The sequence below is a fragment of the Linepithema humile genome, chromosome 3 (assembly GCF_040581485.1).
Source record: "Linepithema humile isolate Giens D197 chromosome 3, Lhum_UNIL_v1.0, whole genome shotgun sequence".
NCBI classification, from domain to species: domain Eukaryota; kingdom Metazoa; phylum Arthropoda; class Insecta; order Hymenoptera; family Formicidae; genus Linepithema; species Linepithema humile.
Genome location: NC_090130.1, coordinates 16,310,169 through 16,330,109, shown reverse-complemented (window position 1 = coordinate 16,330,109; position 19,941 = coordinate 16,310,169). Strand labels below are relative to the sequence as shown.

The 19,941-nt window shown below is 34.4% G+C and overlaps 1 protein-coding gene across 2 annotated transcripts in view; it reads left to right on the top strand.

Annotated features, from left to right (window-relative positions):
- DCX-EMAP (Doublecortin-domain-containing echinoderm-microtubule-associated protein) overlaps positions 1 to 19,941 on the top strand; it is a 587,536-nt gene that overhangs the window by 480,280 nt on the left and 87,315 nt on the right. For both annotated transcript variants that reach the window (XM_067352202.1, XM_067352203.1), the window contains 2 exons: positions 8,093 to 8,353; positions 9,844 to 10,101. In XM_067352202.1, the coding sequence (XP_067208303.1) occupies positions 8,093 to 8,353; positions 9,844 to 10,101 (519 nt within the window). The remainder of the gene's footprint in view (positions 1 to 8,092; positions 8,354 to 9,843; positions 10,102 to 19,941) is intronic.

Below are 19,941 nucleotides of genomic sequence, written 5' to 3'. Positions count from 1 at the left end.
AAAACCGCCAAACACCAAAAAATCGATGGTTTGGTTTTTAACCTCCAATGCGTCCTCCAAAGAATGTGCTCTGGCGACATATGTGTGAAAACGAATAACTGTCGCTCCAAGAGGATGTGTACTTTCATCTTGCGCTAACTGCTGAAGAGTTCGAAGAGAAAGGTAAAGTGTCAAGGGTGTTCTGTATGTGACGGTGGTAAGACGAAAAACTTGTATTTCCGCACTCGATTCCGCCCGCCATAAAATCTGCTGAAGATCCATGTCATCTGAATGGACACGAATTTGTCGAAACATCTTGACGATGTCTGACGATGCAAATTGGAACGGACGCCATCGAATAAGAACCATCCATAAGTCTGCTTGAAGTCTAGGACCAGCAAGAAGACAATCATTTAATGATACTCCCGTAGATGTTCGAAAAGAAGCATTAAACACGACCCGAATTTTGCCTTCAGGGTCTGTTGATCTTACGACCGCATGATGTGACAAGTAATACGTTTTATTACTTTGCTCTTGTCCATTAGATACAAGCCCCTATGACCTAAAGAATGATATGAATTCAAAAAGTCTATATAATTTTGTTTGAGCAATGAGTTTCGCTCAAGTCGATGCTCTGTTGTCAAGAGCATTTGCAAAGCTCTTTGACGAGAGGGTCCAAGTCCCGTCAATGAACCTTCTTTAATTGGAAGGCGCACAACATAGCGTCCTTCTTGGTCACGCGTGTGAGTATCTATAAAATGTTGCTTACAATAAGCTTCTTCGGGTGTGAGAATCTTCTCGGTAGATACCTCATCCATTTCCCAAAATCGTTGAAGATCTTGATGAAGATCTTTATCCATTGTCGAATGGTAAGAAACAATATTAATAGAATGAGAACTGATTCTGTCTGACAATGATCCCATTAACACCCATCCAAAAACAGTAGAATGAGCTGTCGAACTTCCTGGAGAACCTTGTTTTACTCCACCATTGAGTAAAATTCCGTAAATGTCGGCTCCAATTATTGCATCAATCGTAGCTGGTTTTCCATATTCTGGATCTGCCAACTGGATCCCTTCAAGATGTGGCCAATCACCTTTGAAAATTCCAGGAGAAACAGTAGTGAGCTTAGCCAAAACCAAAGCAGATGGTAAAGTAATACGCAAAGATGGCGAATACTCTGAACCGATGGTAAGGGAAACAGCATGCGTGACCTTTCCAGTGGTGACTCCTTGAAGTCCTGAAACTGTAACATTTACTTTACGTCGTGGCAGTCGTAATTTCTGAGCTACTCGTTCTGAAATAAATGATGCTTCCGACCCTAAATCGACAAGCGCACGAACGATCATTGAATTACCGTTAGAACCGATTAGCTTTACCAAAGCAGTTGCGAGCAGCACGGTGCTACTTGTGAAACTTGACAATGCAGCAACTTTTTTGTATCTTCTGTCAAGCTGAGTTTGTCAGACGACAAAGATGATTGTGTGGATTTCGATTTGGATAACTTCTGTGATTGTAAATCCGTTTCTGATTGATGTAGAAGCAAATAATGCTTTTCGTTGCAAGTGCGACAACAATAATTTGAAGGACAGGCTGCCATGACCTTGGGCCAAACAGTTGAAACAAGCCCTTTTCTTTCTTGCTTGCTCACGATGTTGTTCCGTAGAAAGAGCCTTAAATTTGACACATGAGCGTAAAAAATGTTGCTCTTTACAATGAGGACATTGTGTTTTTTTTTCTTCTGCATCTGACGTTGTAGCATGAGAAGAGACATTATTTTTTGTTTTGGATTTGATAGATTCTGAAGAGGAATCTTGTAATGTTCGCGGGTTGGCCGCTTCCAAAGCATGAGCTCGTGTAGTCAAAAAACCCTTGAGCTCTCCAAATGAAAGAAACTCTTGATTAGATCTCCGAGTGATTTCCCATTGCAATCGTGTCGATGAGTCTAATTTATCGACTACAATGTGAACAAACCAATCATCCCAGCACTCGACAGGACAACCTAATGAGCAAAAAGAACGCATTGCTACATTCACAACACTAAAAATTAATTTCTTTAAGAAAAATTAAAATTTTGCACTAACATCCCGCGACGGCTCTCAATGCCTTTCTATTATATTATTTGATAGTTATCATTTGAGCCTTTCCTTTATATGTGTTCGATTGATTTCAATTGCAGATGCCTTTGACACTGGTGGGCAAGAGAGCAACTTATGCATATAAATAGCTATTAAAACTCTTCTGTTGTCGTAACGAAATACTAATTCGTTCCAAGCAAGAGCATAGCCGTCTGAGGACATCAGTAAATTAGCAATAATTGACGCAGCTTTTCCTTTGTGACTGATCTTCAAATACTGTAGTTTTTGAGTGGGAGACAATCCTTCCACGTCATGAATCAGGGACTTAAATAAATCCCGGAAACCTTCCCATGCCAGTTGATCTCCATCGAAAGAAGAATGGTTAATTCGAGGTAACTGGAGTTGTTTAATTCCAGAACTAGAATTGAATGAATCATCAACTAAATGTTCCACATTGTCTGTTCTTGACAAAATTTCAGTTATTCTTGATTTGACATCAATGTAACTTTCTTCAACTGTTGTGAAGACATCCTCCTGTTGTGAAGTCATATAATGCGTAGTCTCTGCTTAATCGAACGACAGAATCTTGTCATGTTGGTTCAGGAAACGAGTCCAATAAGTTTCTAGTAATTCCAGGCGAGTCTTCAAATACGCTGACGATAACTTTTCTTTGCCAACCTTGACAAGATTTTCCCAAACCTCAATATATCCAACGTTGGACATCTGTTTCTTGATTGTAGCCTCCATGTTTGATGTGATATCGAAGAAATACAATATGTATCTTTTGAGCGTAATATGTAATGACACAAATCGAAAACGCCTCAATCGATAGACACAACGCGAATATCAGGCGACTACGACGCGTAGATCGAAAAGATGGATGCCTTTACCAAAGGCGCGACAAGTGCAGATAGCAAAAACGCACTTAACGAAGGCGTGATTCTCACGGAGGGTTGCTGACCTGACCGATATCACAACACTCGCGAAATGTACTAATCAACAACGCGTAAGTCAAAAAATGGGTGCCTTCACCAAAGGCGCGACACGTACAGATAGCAAAACGCACTCTTCGAAGGCGTGACTCTCGCGTAGGGTTGCTGCCTTGACCGATATCACGACACTCGCGAAAAGAGGAATGTACTGACCTACGACGTGACACTGATATAAGTAACAAAATGTTACTTACTCATCTCAAGGTCCCGAATTGCACCCATGCGAAACTGCATTAACGAAAGCATCTCTCGAGATATCCACAAGACTTGCAAAAATTCAGGAATTCTATCCAGCTTGAAGGACCAAAATGTTTGGGGAACTCGCCCTCTCCGAAATATTTGGTTAGAGATCCACTACAATTATGATTGTCTTCGACAGGCACAAATACGAGAGAATAAACATTTTGACGTAACACAAAACACAAAACATTTATTACTTTCACAATAGTTTTACAATACAATATTACACATATTTACTAATTGAATATAAATTGTAAACAACAACGGTTGCTAAGAGAATAGGTTTCATATCAATCTGTTGCTAAGGCAACGATCAACAAAGACAGACGAATTATAATATATGAAATAAACATGCAAATGAACCATCCCTTTTCACCGTAAGCTACTCGATCCACTCGCGAATAAAAGGTAGCTGGTCATTACCTTTATCAAAGATTGCATATAAAAATTTACATGCAACCGACAATGTTATGAAACTGTCGGCAACCGAACAATAATTAATAATTCCTTGTCCATGTCCCACTATACTTCCTTTCCTATTCCTTATATTTTAAGCTCCCCCTCCTCAACCATTCCTCATTGCTTGGATCATCGTTTCTTTGCTTTATAACGCTCTCACTATTATTTTAACCATGATTTGATAAATTAATTTGTACATTTTTACACTATCTGACTCTTCCATGTCTTTTACTAAATCGCATCTATCGGGAGTCTATTATGCACTTATTTTATTTATTCTGTTTCATCCTTTCGAGAATTATCATTAAAATTTTCAGTTTTATTTTATTTTAGTACAAAATACTTGACTCATTACACAAATTTATCATTGTGAAATGCTTGACATCATTTATTATCGGTTTCGTGCAGCTTATTTAATATGTTGTTTATTATCATATTAAAAAAATAGCTTCGTCAGCCCAGAGCTGGGTGTTGGTTGCTCAGTAAAGAAAAGTTAACAATTAGTTAATTCAGACGTTTCGGCTCATTTATTTTGGCCATCTTCAGTGAAAATCCATAACAACAAACAAAAATTCGACAAAGAAGTAACATGAGAATAATAAAAATAAGTATACGCCGCAAAGTTATCGCATTTTGATTACAGAATTCAGCCGTTTACACTAAGCCTACATAAAACTGGTATGAAATGTCGGAGTTATAAAATTAAAAAACTAATCTTACTTGAATCAGAGATATATAAAAAATTAGCATGACGTTCTGTAACGGTCCAGATGGATAATGCACTAATCTAATTCAGCGGTCGAATATGTTTGAATTATCGATCCAATGTTCTTTGACTTGTGAAGCGCACCGCAGTAATTCCACATCCTTTTTTTCTTTTTGTTTTTTATTTTTTAAACAAAATATATATATATATATATATATATACATGAGGATATGTGGAGGTAGACGACTGGGCGGTCACCCTGCGAGAATGTCAGTTATAGAATTGAGTGAAATATGTGATGAATAAGTGTGTCTAATATTCTGAAGCTATTAAATAAATAAAGATGATTAGAGAATGAGAGTCATAGACAATAAAAACAGTAACATAATTATGTTCTAAGTTTTATAATTGTATTACACTGAAGATGGCCACGTACCTTGGCCGAAACGTCTGTATATAATAAAAAAGAATTTTTGAGCAAATCGATCCAGCTCTTGCTCTGTTTGGCTTTATTTTAAAACGATTTTTAATTTAATTAAGGAAAAGCAATAACTTGATATTATTTGTATTTTTAAAAACAGTAACAGTTTACCTCAATGCACAAAATCTGTCAGATGTAAAGCAATCAGATTGTTAGTGGTATGATCAGAAGTCCGATTGAAAGGTTGAGATTCTTGACAGTTAGAGACTTTTATGTGTGTCACCTTAGTTGTGTATCTATCGAGTGAGAACTGAAGCTACACGTAAAGACGACATAAATTGGGAAAAAGAAGGAGCTAATATATGAAGGGAGTGGAGGGAAAAAAGAGGAGAGGAGAGGCGAGGCGAGGGGTCGAGTAAAGTGCAAGAGCTAAGGAGAAGGGAATTTTCGGAGAATAGGTAGATAAGAGTTAGGAAGGAGTTCGGTGTCACTTTGTTAAGGCTATTGTATTGTTTTTTAATGTGTAACGTTTCGGAAACCAATCTTTTTCTGTAGGAAGGTTCTCTGTCTAGAATTTCAATTTGTTCCCATTCAAAGTCATGGTTGTGGTTTAATTTATGACTCGAGATGGCAGAGGGGGAACCAGATCTTTTGTTAATATCCACGCTATGTTCTTTAATTCTCGTTCGGAGTTGCCTCTTTGTTTGCTCAACGTAAGAAGCGTCACAATCGTGGCAAGAAATTTTGTAGACAACTCCACTTTGTTGCATCAGGTCGAGAATATCTTTTCCTGTTTTTATAAATTTGTCTAATCTATTGTTGCAATAAAAGGCTGCTTTGAAATTGTGTTTTTTTGTGACAGCTGTGAGTTTTTCGGATATGTTATTAATATATGGGATTGTGAAAAATCTGGTTCCTCTCTCTTCTGATTCAGCCATATTGTTTTTCTCTCTGTGTAATAGAATTTGAGTTCTTTTCTTAATTATCGAAAAGATAAATTCCGATTTAATCGTTTATGCATCGAGCCAAACATGTCTAAAACATTGTCTAATTCATTCTTCGGTGCCGCGAGTAAAATGTCATCAACGTAAACAATATGGCTGAATCAGAAGAGAGAGGAACCAGATTTTTCACAATTCCATATATTAATAACATATCCGAAAAATTCACAGCTGTCACAAAAAAACACAATTTCAAAGCAGCCTTTTATTGCAACAATAGATTAGACAAATTTATAAAAACAGGAAAAGATATTCTCGACCTGATGCAACAAAGTGGAGTTGTCTACAAAATTTCTTGCCACGATTGTGACGCTTCTTACGTTGAGCAAACGAAGAGGCAACTTCGAACGAAAATTAAAGAACATAGTGCGGATATTAACAAAAGATCTGGTTCCCCCTCTGCCATCTCGAGTCATAAATTAAACCACAACCATGACTTTGAATGGGAACAAATTGAAATTCTAGACAGAGAACCTTCCTACAGAAAAAGATTGGTTTCCGAAACGTTACACATTAAAAAACAATACAATAGCCTTAACAAAGTGACACCGAACTCCTTCCTAACTCTTATCTACCTATTCTCCGATAATTCCCTTCTCCTTAGCTCTTGCACTTCACTCGACCCCTCGCCTCGCCTCTCCTCTCCTCTTTTTTCCCTCCACTCCCTTCATATATTAGCTCCTTCTTTTTCCCAATTTATGTCGTCTTTACATGTAGCTTCAGTTCTCACTCGATAGATACACAACTAAGGTGACATACATAAAAGTCTCTAACTGTCGAGAATCTCAACCTTTCAATCGGACTTCCGATCATACCACTAACAGTCTGATTGCTTTACATCTGACAGATTTTGTGCATTGAGGTAAACTGTTACTGTTTTTATTGTCTATGACTCTCATTCTCTGGTCATCTTTATTTATTTAATAGCTTCAGAATATTAGAGACACTTATTTATCACATATTTCACTCAATTCTATAACTGACAGTCTCGCAGGGTGACCGCCCAGTCGTCTACCTCCACATATCCTCATGTATATATATATATATATATTTTGTTTAAAAAATAAAAAACAAAAAGAAAAAAAGGATGTGGAATTACTGCGGTGCGCTTCACAAGTCAAAGAACATTGGATCGATAATTCAAACATATTCGACCGCTGAATTAGATTAGTGCATTATCCATCTGGATCGTTACACAACGTCATGCTAATTTTTTATATATCTCTGACAATTCAAATAAGATTAGTTTTTTAATTTTATAACTCCGACATTTCATACCAGTTTTATGTAGGCTTAGTGTAAACGGCTGAATTCTGTAATCAAAATGCAATAACTTTGCGGCGTATATTTTTATTATTCTCATGTTACTTCTTTCTCGAATTTTTGTTTGTTGTTATGGATTTTCATTGAAGATGGCCAAAATAAATGAGCCGAAACGTCTGAATTAACTAATTGTTAACTTTTCTTTACTGAGCAACCAACACCCAGCTCTGGGCTGACGAAGCTATTTTTTTAATATGATAATTTGTTTATTAAAAAAGCCCAAATAGACAATTTCTTTATTAATTTTAATGTTGTTTATTCTTATTAATATTGTAAGTCAAAAGATTGCGTGCATTTTAAATATTATTATTATTGATATCGAAAAAGGCTTGATAACAGGCTAAAATTTAATTATTATTTCAGTATACGTTCAATACATGTTTTTGCATGAACAACTAGCGTTGGCTGTTTTTACTCCTTTAATTTGATATTTAATCATTGGAGTCTTTATAATTTTTATTATGGAATAAATAACTTAAAGTATGATGTAACATGTAACATATAATCGAATATGTGCACGGCTCTTTAGATCACTTCTTCTGTTAATTATTAATGGTCAATTTTACACTTATTTTTAATACAACTTATAATTACTGATCATTTATAGAATTTTTTATAATAGAAAATGTTTTATTTATTGAAATGTGATAAATAGAATGCGTTGGCCTTAAATAAATATATTTGCTAAAAGTCTTTATTCATTAAACTTAATTTGTTAATAACTTTTTAATAAATAATAACAAACGACTAAAACAGTATTACTCAGAGTAGTAGTCTTAATAATATGCGTCAATGCTAAGGTCATTGGGAGAAAGTCTCCTACTCGACAATTTTATCAAATTTTTCTAAATTTTACTTTAAAACTATATATAAGTAACTTGATATGCTTTCAGCCATCCCGTACACATGTAACGAGCATACAGTTTGAACAAGATGGCGACGTCGTCACAGCGGATAGTGATGGCTTCATTACGGTATATTCAGTGGATGCGGATGGAGCATATTTTGTGCGCATGGAATTTGAGGCACATAATAGGGGCATTAGCTCTCTCGTCATGTTATCGGAAGGCACACTACTGTCTGGTGGCGAAAAAGATAGAAAAATAGCTGCTTGGGACTCTTTGCAAAATTACAAACGCATCACTGACACAAAGGTTGATTAAAATGAGAGATTTTCCGACACAATATAACATATGTGTAAAAAAATCAATCACACGTGCGCACGTACACATATATGCAACTTGATATGTTTTCAGTCATCATGCACAAACGGCTAATATATTGGATCTGTCAAAAAGTTCGGTTCAATTTTCAAATTACTAGAATTGTTTAATAGTGGCAAAACTGCTAAAAATGTCTATATATTATATTTTGTTGCAAACTTTACATTCTTAGTTGCTATTTTGATGCAAAATTAGTTTGTTTTCATTGAGTTTACACATTAAAAAAATAAATGTCGAAAACTTTGCGTCATTATGTTATTTAAGTTTGAAGAAGGTTCGAATATTTTTACCACCACTAAAAGCATTTGTAAAGTCTATAGAGAAGCCGCTGTAACTTCCAAAATAGAAAATGGTTTGCAAAATTTCAATACGGCAATTTTAATCTCAATAATAAGCCACGATCTGAATGCCCCATGAAGGTAGATGATGATGCAATCTGCAATTCACTTGAAGAAGTAAACCCATGAATTTCGAAAATATTCGAAAAGTCATCGTAAATAATAGAGATTATTTTATTGAAATTATTTCAGGTAATGCGTTAATTAATAAATTGATCGATTAAAAAATCAAATCAAACTTTTTGACAGACCCAATACTTATGTATTATGAAAAACACTATATTTATTTATGTATTATATAATTTTTATATAATTTAATAAATAAATTTCTTTATACAGAGTATCTCATAATAACCACGACAACGCTCGTAAGCAGATAGACTATAATGAGTCGAATAGAAATTTCCTTTATCCTTTTACAATTTTTGCAATAATTATTGAAAAATTAATTAAGAAGGATTTAGCGAACAAACATGCGTTTTGCGCAGCTAGACTATGGGATATATGCTCTAGGTATGACTGCGAGTGTTGTACGACAATCTGTCCGCTCACGAGCATTGTCGTAGTAATTATCAGACACCCAGTATAATTTAATTTAATTTTTATTACAATTAACTTAATTAATTTTTTATTAACTTGTTTGCATTATTTAATTATATAATTTTTTATTAACACAAATTAATTATTGTATATCTATGACTGAAGGTATATTAACTTGATTTTATCATCACTAATATTAACAAAAAAATAATATTTTACGTTTTATTAATATAAAGGCATTATCATAGACGTGCAATAAAGATAATAATAATTATCTTTTTTTCATTATTTTATTATTTTTTATTAATATTGACTTTATAAAGAAGTATTAAAAAAGTATTATATTTCCAAAATATAAAATACTATAATTATATTTAGCCAATAGCTATCATTACAAAAAATACTACTAAAATAAGATAATCAATAAAAAAATAGAAGACACAATAAAAAATAGAAGATTATGTTAATAAAATGCATTTGAAATGCAAAATTACTATCCAAAAAGTATATATTGCATATTCAGATCCAAATTTCATGTTATAGCTGCCAGAATCGGTAGGTGGAATCCGTAGTATATACCCGCAACGTCCTGGACGAAACGACGGAAATATTTATGTGGGAACCACACGAAACAACATTCTCGAAGGTTCTTTGCAAAGAAGATTCAACCAAGTAGTATTCGGCCATGGCAGACAATTGTGGGGTCTGGCGGTCCATCCTGATGATGAAGTCTTTGCTACTGCAGGACATGATAAGAATATTGCTCTCTGGCGGAGGCACAAATTATTGTGGACTACACAGGTAAATTTTGTGAATTTTATAATATTTATATAGAACTTTAAAGCCTATACAAACGATAAAAAAAATTAATCAAATATTACAAAATTTCATAAACATATATAATACGTATACGAACATATAATACGTTTACGAGCGTCTTGCCAGAAGAATTTTCTTTGAATTGAAATAAAATTGGAAAAAGATGATATCTGACATATAAAAGATGATACCACGATATCTGCTAAATCTCCTAAATCGATCTTAAAAATTAAAAAAAAAATTTTTTTGAACTTTTTGATCTCCTGTTAAGTTTTTTGAAGAAAAAATCTGTTTTTTGACATTTTATAATGAAAAGGATATGTTTCAATTTTAGATTAAAAAAGAAGATCAAAACATAAGGCTTTTATTTTTTAGTTTCTTTTATATCTTCGAGTTAGTAAAGGTTAATTATCTTTAAAACTTGCAAAAAAAACTCGTAAAATTTTGTGCGTATAATTAATAATCTTAATCAATAAAACTAAAAATGAAAATAACGAATACAAATTAAAATTTTACATGAGGAAGAGTGCTTTTGTTTTCCCCGCCGTAAAAGAGGAAGAGGCTAATTGATGTGTTATTTCAAAAGTTTCTTACGACAAAAATGGCTGAGTGGCATATTATTGTAATAAAAACCTGTTTTTTTTTTGTTTTTTTTCAAAAGATTCCTCTTTTCCCAAAATGACAGCTTAAAGAGGAGTTCTGGGAAACCAACTTTCTGAATTTAAAATCCGATTTTAATCCAAAAAAATTAAAAAAATTAGGAAAATATATTTTTCTTTACCGTTACAAGATTGTCAGTTCATGAAAATATTTTCTTTGTATATGCGTTATGCAGTTTGTACGTATAAAATAAGACTGCAGTAAATTGGATTATATGAAATTATGACATGGAACTCAAAACCCAGCAAACCATATAATGTATTATATATGTATCTGTAATATTACGAATATTACAAGTAATATTATATGTACAGGTAAAAGATACATTCATGTAGTTCTATGTCAGCAATTTTAGATATTACATATATGTATCAGATCTTTATATTATCAAGAGACACGGTAGTGTCTCGCGCCAAGTTCACGCGCAGCGCGCAACGCGAGCGCAAGACCGACCGTGTATCTTTACGCGAGCCCGAAAGTTCAGACGAGCCGAGATTATCGGATCTCAATAACGGCTGTGCCGATTGAGTTGATAATAGGCTCAATCGATAGCGTATACCCAAATTACATAAAAAAAGTATGCTTGTTTTTACTGTAGGTGCTGTAGAAAAAAAGTTATAATAATCCAAAGTCGAAATGTTGACATTTTTATCATATATTTTTTAGGTTCTCTAGGATGTCCAGCTAAAAAATGTCCAGTTTCCGATTTCTGACGTTAGGTGCGCTGATGGCGCTTAGAAGCCGCGCGTCGCGCGCTTACGATTTGACATTTTTACATATAACCAGATCAGAAAGTGTTATAAAAAAGTAATAATAATGAATTCGGTCTAACAAATTTGGTCACTCGCACTACATTGCTTTGTTACTTTGGTGCACACTCAAGAATGCTTATTAATCCAGAGCAGTGTAGTACGAGTGACCAAATTTGTTAGAAATTCGTATTAAATGAAATAAGTGATATGTTGGTGAATGTGAATGTCTTAGTAAGTATCTATTACACCTTTGAAAATTTTTTATTTTACAAGTTATTATTCATACATGATTCGAGACTTTAGTGGATGATTTGTCTAAAATAAATAAAATTAAATAGCTCAAAGTTTAATATTTCTGTTCTATGTATACTAAATTAGTTCCAACAATATTTATAATTTCCAGTCAATTTTATTACCTTTCAAAAAAATTGTATATATTAAATTAAAAAAAACTGTTGTATATATATTATTAAAAAAAAAAAAAAATATCTATCAAAAAATTACCTTTTTTAAAAAAAGGTAAAAAAAAGGCGCCAAGTGCACGCTCTTGTCATAACTAAAACAAAACAGTATTGTTTTACTTTTCAAAAAAATTGTCGTATATATTAAATCTTTCAAAAAAACCTGTCGTATATATTAAAATTTTCAAAAAAAGCTATCCTATATATTTCTTACAAAAAAATATGATATCAGGAAATGGCACCAAGTGGGACTAAAAAACTATGAAAAAACTTGTACACTATTTCTATAAAACTCTTCTATAAAACTCTTGTACATAAAGCTGTCGTATATATAATTAATTATATTATATACTGTATTTTATCATAAAATATAGTATATAAATAAAAATATTTAATAAAAATTTTAAATATTTAATAAAAAATAAAAATATTTAATTAAAAAATTAAAAAATATAAAAAATTTAATCAAAATAAAAAAATATTTATTAAAAAACGCAAAAAAACTTGGCGCTGCTACACCACAAAGTATTATAAAGCAATAAAGTAATGAAATTAACATGTAATTTACTGTAGCAGCGCCAAGTTTTTTTGCGTTTTTTAATAAATATTTTTTTATTTTGATTAAATTTTTTATATTTTTTAATTTTTTAATTAAATATTTTTATTTTTTATTAAATATTTAAATATTTAAATATATTTAAATATTTATTAAATATTTTTATTTATATACTATATTTTATGATAAAATACAGTATATAATATAATTAATTATATATACGACAGCTTTATGTACAAGAGTTTTATAGAAGAGTTTTATAGAAATAGTGTACAAGTTTTTTCATAGTTCTTTAGTCCCACTTGGTGCCATTTCCTGATATCATATTTTTTTGTAAGAAATATATAGGATAGCTTTTTTTGAAAATTTTAATATATACGACAGGTTTTTTTGAAAGATTTAATATATACGACAATTTTTTTGAAAAGTAAAACAATACTGTTTTGTTTTAGTTATGACAAGAGCGTGCACTTGGCGCCTTTTTTTTTACCTTTTTTTAAAAATGTAATGTAACATGTACATATATTTTACATACTTATACGTATGTATGTATTACGTACGTACTATACGTATGTACTATACATATATCATATATATTTTCAAACAAGTTTGTAATATATATGCTACACCTTTATCATAGTATACAGTTTTCGGAATTAGCTTGAGTGCCTTTATTAATCTAGTTGGTTATTATGGTTATTGTTCTTGTTGAACTCTTGTTATTATCAAATCATTTTTGATGAATTTGTATGTAAATCTCTATCAAAGGACTCTATCAATTCTTCCTTTTTGATTAATTGCTATACACAAAATGGCCACTAATTGACAAACTGTCGTGTCCAAATGTAATAAAATTAGGTCAAGTACGAACACTACAAGAATAAAAATGAAGATTGCTGACTCAATGAGTATAATGACACGTGACTCGCGCGTGCGCGTTGCAAAAAAAAATTATATTGGTTACATATCTGTAATAACATTACAAAGACGTATCTGTAAGATAAGATTTGTGATATTATTAAGAAATACAGAATGTTACATAGGTGATATGTCTCAAGAGTACTACATACGCCATATTAAGAGAAATGTTATAAGTTATATACATAATTATAGAAATATTACTTGGTTCTCTAAATGTGCTCTTGGAGTTATGTAACAGATACATATTGGTTTGCTGGAAAACTTATTATTAGAAGCTTAATCTAAAAAAATCTCTTATCAATAATTTTTGCTTATCTATCTATGCGTTTGGTATTGGTATAATAGACAGAAAAAATCAAAAGTTTAGTTCCCGGATATTGCCTGCGACGTGAACTAGCCTCGGAATCATGCCAGATCCGAGGGAGCACGCCCAATGGAAGTCGGTAACCCGCGGTACTCCACGTTCTTCGGGAGTTAGATAACTTACGCGGTGTCGGCAGTAAATGCACGACTCGGTAACTCGCGGTACTCCACGTATTTCGGCAGCTAGGTAACTCACGCGATATCGGCAACAAATGCACGATTCGGTAACTCGATAGCAGAGATAACCCGACGAAATCGGTAACCGGGAATGGGCGCCAGGTGCGTGTAATCGCACCGCGATAACGGTAACTTCAATAATTCTTTTAATATGTCCGGCCGTTCCTCGCTCAGTATATGGCAGAGGGGTGCAGTTCTTTTATGTTACGTTGAGAATCCGGAGTAAGAGGCGAACGCAAGGATAATACAGTAATTAATATTTAACAATGATATCAAGAGACATGGTAGTGTCTCGCGCCAAGTTCACGCGTAGCGCAAGACCGACCGTGTATCTTTACGCGAGACGGAAGGTTCAGATGAGCCGAGATTATCGGATCTCAGTAACGGCTGGGCCGATTGAGTTGGTAATAGGCTCAATCGAAAGCGCATACCTAAGATATATAAGGAAAGTATGCTTGTTTTTGCTCTGTGTGCTTTATAAATTAAGATATATGCATCCAAAGTCGAGAAATCTAAAAAATCATTATTTTTCTCGGATGTCACGCTAGAATGTCACGCATGTCTTATTGGTCAGCGTCGTCAGCACGCAACCAATCAGAACGCACTCAACTAATGCGTTCAGATTTCTTTTTCTAAAAGACGTCTTTCCTTTTCTAATTTCTAATATGGCGGCGCACAGACCTGTCAGCTCGCAGCTTTGATGATATTAATTAACATTGATATAATATCGGTCGTAAAATGTATATATATATATATATATAACGTGTTGTGGGGACGAATAAAGATAGTGTATATCAAAATAATAGTATTCTTTATGAAAAAAATTTTTTTTGATCTTAAAGTACAGAAGTGTAGCAAGACATGCTGACAACACTCTCAGTATTCTGTAATTAGTGGACAGACAGAACAGAAAGTGTACTTTGTGCACATGGTATATATTACAAAAAAATAAAATAATATCTATCAAAAAATTACCTTTTTTAAAAAAAGGTATAAAAAAAGGCGCCAAGTACACGCTCTTGTCACAACTAAAACAAAACCGTATTGTTTTATCTTTCAAAAAAATTGTCGTATATATTAAACTTTTCAAAAAAACCTGTCATATATATTATCAAGAGATATATTAAAACGTTCCAAAAAAAACTTGTATATATTAAAATTTTCAAAAAAGCTATTATATATACTTTCTACAAAAAAATATGATATCAGGAAATGGCACCAAGTGGGACTAAAAAACTATGAAAAAAGTTGCACACTATTTCTATAAAACTCTTCTATAAAATTCTATAAAATTAAAAAATTTTTTAATATATTTAAAAAATAAAAATATTTAATTAAAAAATAAAAAAATATAAAAAAATTTAATCAAAATAAAAAGATATTTATTAAAAAACGCAAAAAAATTTGGCGCTGCTACAGTAAACTACATGTTAATTTCATTGCTTTATAATACTTTGTGGTGTAGCAGCGCCAAGTTTTTTTGCGTTTTTTAATAAATATCTTTTTATTTTGATTAAATTTTTTATATTTTTTTATTTTTTAATTAAATATTTTTATTTTTTAAATATATTAAAAAATTTTTTAATTTTATAGAATTTTATAGGAGAGTTTTATAGAAATAGTGTACAACTTTTTTCATAGTTCTTTAGTCCCACTTGGTGCCATTTCCTGATATCATATTTTTTTGTAGAAAGTATATATAATAGCTTTTTTGAAAATTTTAATATATACAAGTTTTTTTTGAAAAGTTTTAATATATCTCTTGATAATATATATGACAGGTTTTTTTGAAAGATTTAATATATACAATTTTTTGAAAAATATATTTAACAATCAATTTGACAAGGTTAAAGATGAATGTAACGGTAGAATTCGTGCTCGACCGAAGCCGATACGGCGGTAATAGTTTAATAAGGCGGTAGCGAGACAATTCGCCCACAAACACGGTAGCATAAGATAAAATCGGTAACCGTACTGAAGTTTGAAAACGCGATCACGAAAACGGCAGTTGATCCGACAATGCTTTAGCAAAACAGATATCAGTCGTAACGCCAAAACGAACGAGATCGGTGAATGTCAAATAAACAACGTTTAAACGAACGGTTATCCGGTACAAAATGATATGTCCCGAAGCGGCTCAAACAAGCTCAAGGTGAATAGCTTTGGTAACAAAACAAACGAACAATGCGATGTACGACTTTCGCGCCTTCTGTCCTCGACCGACGAAGGGAATAATGAAAAAAGGACCTGCATAGTCCACTCCGGTATGCGAGAAAGGAGGAGATGGATTGACCCGAGAAGAGGGAAGGTTCCCCATGAACTGACATGAGAGTCGTGCCGAGTGACGAGCGCAGAGCACGCATTTACGTATGTGACTCTTCACGGCGCTACGACCACCCAGTAGCCAACAACGTTAGCGCAGCGTGCGAAGCACTAGTTGTACGCCTCCATGAAGCGTAACCTTATGAATTCTATCAATGAGCAGTGCGGAGACACGACTGTTACTGCTACTTTCAAATGTTTTAATTTCGCGCCTGTATTATTTGTAAAACGGAAGTGGACGCAAACGCCACGAGAGGGAGTCGAGTCGAGCGAGTACTTACGTTGTAATGTCAGTCAAGTCCGAAATAAAGGTAAAAGGAAAAAAGCAAAACGGATTAAATCATTAAATGCCTATCCATAGGATTTTGGTCCTTCGAGCCGGATGCAGTTACAGTCAGCTGTATTAGGAAGAAACAATAAAAGTAAGACGTTCTTTCCAAGCGTGAAATCCTCGTGACTGCGATTCACTGAGTCAGTCGGGAAGCACATTTATAAAAGGTGCATCTGCAATGCACAAATATTAATAACAAAAAAAAGGATCAGAGGCTACATACGGCGAGCTAGCGTAACATAACCTCTGAGCTGTCAAGCAACACAATTAGTTCATTACGATCGCTACGATTCTAACTAAATTTGCTATAATAATAGAAACCGTGGTGAAATAGGTCGATCATGCAAGAGGAGGTCAAGCGATTGAAAAGAAAGCGCACGACAATAAAGTCGCAATGCACAAGGGCTCACTCATATATAGAAGGAAGAGACGCCCAACGAGCAACAGTAATAGAACTGCGTGTACGATTGCAGAAGCTACACACTGCATGGGACGAATTTAATCAGGTACAGTCAGAGATAGAAACATTCGAGGAGGAAGCGGAAGTCCCAATAGAAAGCGACGAAAGGCCAACATTTGAAGAAAAATATTTCACGGTAACTTCAGCCTTCGAAACATTAATAGAGGAAAAACTCGCGGAAGCTCGTCCACTATTAACAGAGCAGAATCATCAGGGAAGAGAAGGCACTCCGAGAACAAACGGAACCAGCCTAATAAACGACAGCCTAAAGTTACCTCGTGTAAGCTTACCCACGTTCTCTGGTAAATATGAGGAATGGATAGCATATCGAAACATGTTCTACAGTATGATAGAACAGAATACAGTACTGCCCGATGTACAAAAGATGCAATACTTGCTGTCGTCACTCAAAGGAGAGGCCTTCGATGTGATAAGTTCTCTAGAGGCCTCAGCTAAAAATTATAGAGAAGCTTGGCAAATGCTGAAGGATAGATACGATGATCCTGGTCTCATCGTAGGAAAACACGTGAAGGCATTATTCGAGCTGCCAGTCATGAGCAAGGATAATCACTTTATTTTACGAAAACTACTGGACACGGTTCTCAAGCATATTCGTGCACTTAAGGCACTCAAGAGACCTACACAGTACTGGGACGATTTGATGATACATTTGATGACAAGCAAATTAGATCAATCAACGTATCGAGAATGGGAAACCACAATAGAGCGAGGTAAGTTACCAAACTTTGAGCAATTAATTAACTTTTTGAATCAGCGTTGCAGAGCGTTGGAAGCAGCGTCGCGATCGACAAAGGCCGCAGATTCGTCATCTAAAGAAAAGGGAACGCACAACAAGAGTACTACAGCTCATGTGGCCACTACTAAGAGCATGTGCGGATTTTGCCACAAGGAGAATCATACGATTTACAAATGCAAGGATTTTCTGGATCTCGACATAAATCAACGAATAAAAGAAGCTAGATCATATAAATTGTGCTTAAATTGTTTAAAGAATTCTCATTTTGCAAAGGATTGTGCAGCTGGGACGTGTCGGAAATGTGGCAAGCGTCACAATACCTTGTTGCACTCAGAACAAATATCGAAGAGTCAACCTGAACCGGATGCTAAAAAGGAAAAGGTTGATGGTCAAGAAGGAATAGAATCAGCCGTTGTAAGTAATACGTCGATAAATCCTGGGCATCAAATTTTATTAGCCACGGCGCTAGTAAATGTATTAAATAGTAAGAAAGGAGTCAGAACAATTCGAGCACTATTAGACAATGGATCTCAATCCTGTTTCGTCACAAGGGATTGCTGCAGGGAACTAGGACTTAAGCGAGATACTAATATTCCAGTGTGTGGGCTCGGTCAGCAATCCATACAAACGAGAAGCATTGCGAAAATTATTATAGGATCTCGCACATCTGGATACAAAAGAGCGTTAGATTGCTTGGTGGTGGACACCATCACACAAAATCTTCCCGTTAGCAGAATAAGTAGGGAGGATTTACAAATACCCAAGGGCATCATAATGGCAGATCCTCAATTTGATCAACCAGCCAAAATAAAGCTTCTAATAGGAGCAGAGATATTCCTTGACTTGTTATGCATCGGCAGGATAAAGCTAGCAGATAATCAACCATCTTGGCAGAAGACATTGTTAGGATGGATTGTCTCGGGCGAACTCGCAACAGGGCGCTATCCAAAAGGTACGATCTGTAGTTTGGCCGTGAGGGAGCCATTAAATGACAGTCTTACAAGGTTTTGGCAATTGGAAGGCTGTAACAGAATAAATTCAAGAACGCCTGAAGAACGTGCATGTGAAATTCATTTTGCTAAAAAACGTACAAAAGAAATCATGATGGTAGATTCATCATAACATTGCCAGTCAAGACAAACATCCTTGACAACTTGGGTCATTCCAGAAAGATTGCAACACAGCGACTACATAGCTTGGAAAAAAGACTAAATCGGGATCCCCAACGTAGAATCGAATATAACAAGTTCCTGCAAGAATATAAAGAATTAGGTCACATGCGTAAGCTCCAGGAACCTGTCAACGATGATATGCCGCATTTTTATATGCCACATCATTGTATTATCAAGCAAGACAGCACTACTACAAAATTGCGGGTAGTCTTTGATGCATCAAGCAAGACCTCGAGCGGTGTCTCATTAAATGATGCACTCATGATAGGGCCTGTTTTGCAACAAGAAAGTACATCAATATTGATACGCTTCCAAACGTACAAATACGTTCTAATAGGAGATCTCGAGAAGATGTATAGGCAGATAATCGTCAACAAGGAGCAAACGTCGCTACAGAGAATTCTATGGAGAGAAAATCCAGCAAATATCATTGAAACCTATGAACTACTTACCTTAACCTACGGCACAGCATCAGCATCGTTCGTGGCCACAAAGGTGATACGACAGCTAGCTGACTTAGAGGCCCATTCATTTCCCGAAGGAGCATCAGTAGCACGTAGGGACTTCTATGTCGATGACCTAATTACGGGTGCCAACAGCAAAACAAAATTGCTCGAAATCCGTGATCAATTGATATCTATGCTTAGTAAAGGTGGATTCAAGATACGTAAATGGGCATCTAACAATAGGGAAATATTGCAAAATCTCTCAAGCTCTTCCAAAGGTCAGCTATTAGAACTGGACAAAGATGGATTTGCAAAGACTCTAGGCATTAGTTGGAACCCCCTCAGGGACGTTTTTCAGTATCGAATCTCAATCAGAATCAATTCAAGTACTCACACAAAGAGATCCATTCTGTCGCAAATATCACAAATATTTGATCCATTAGG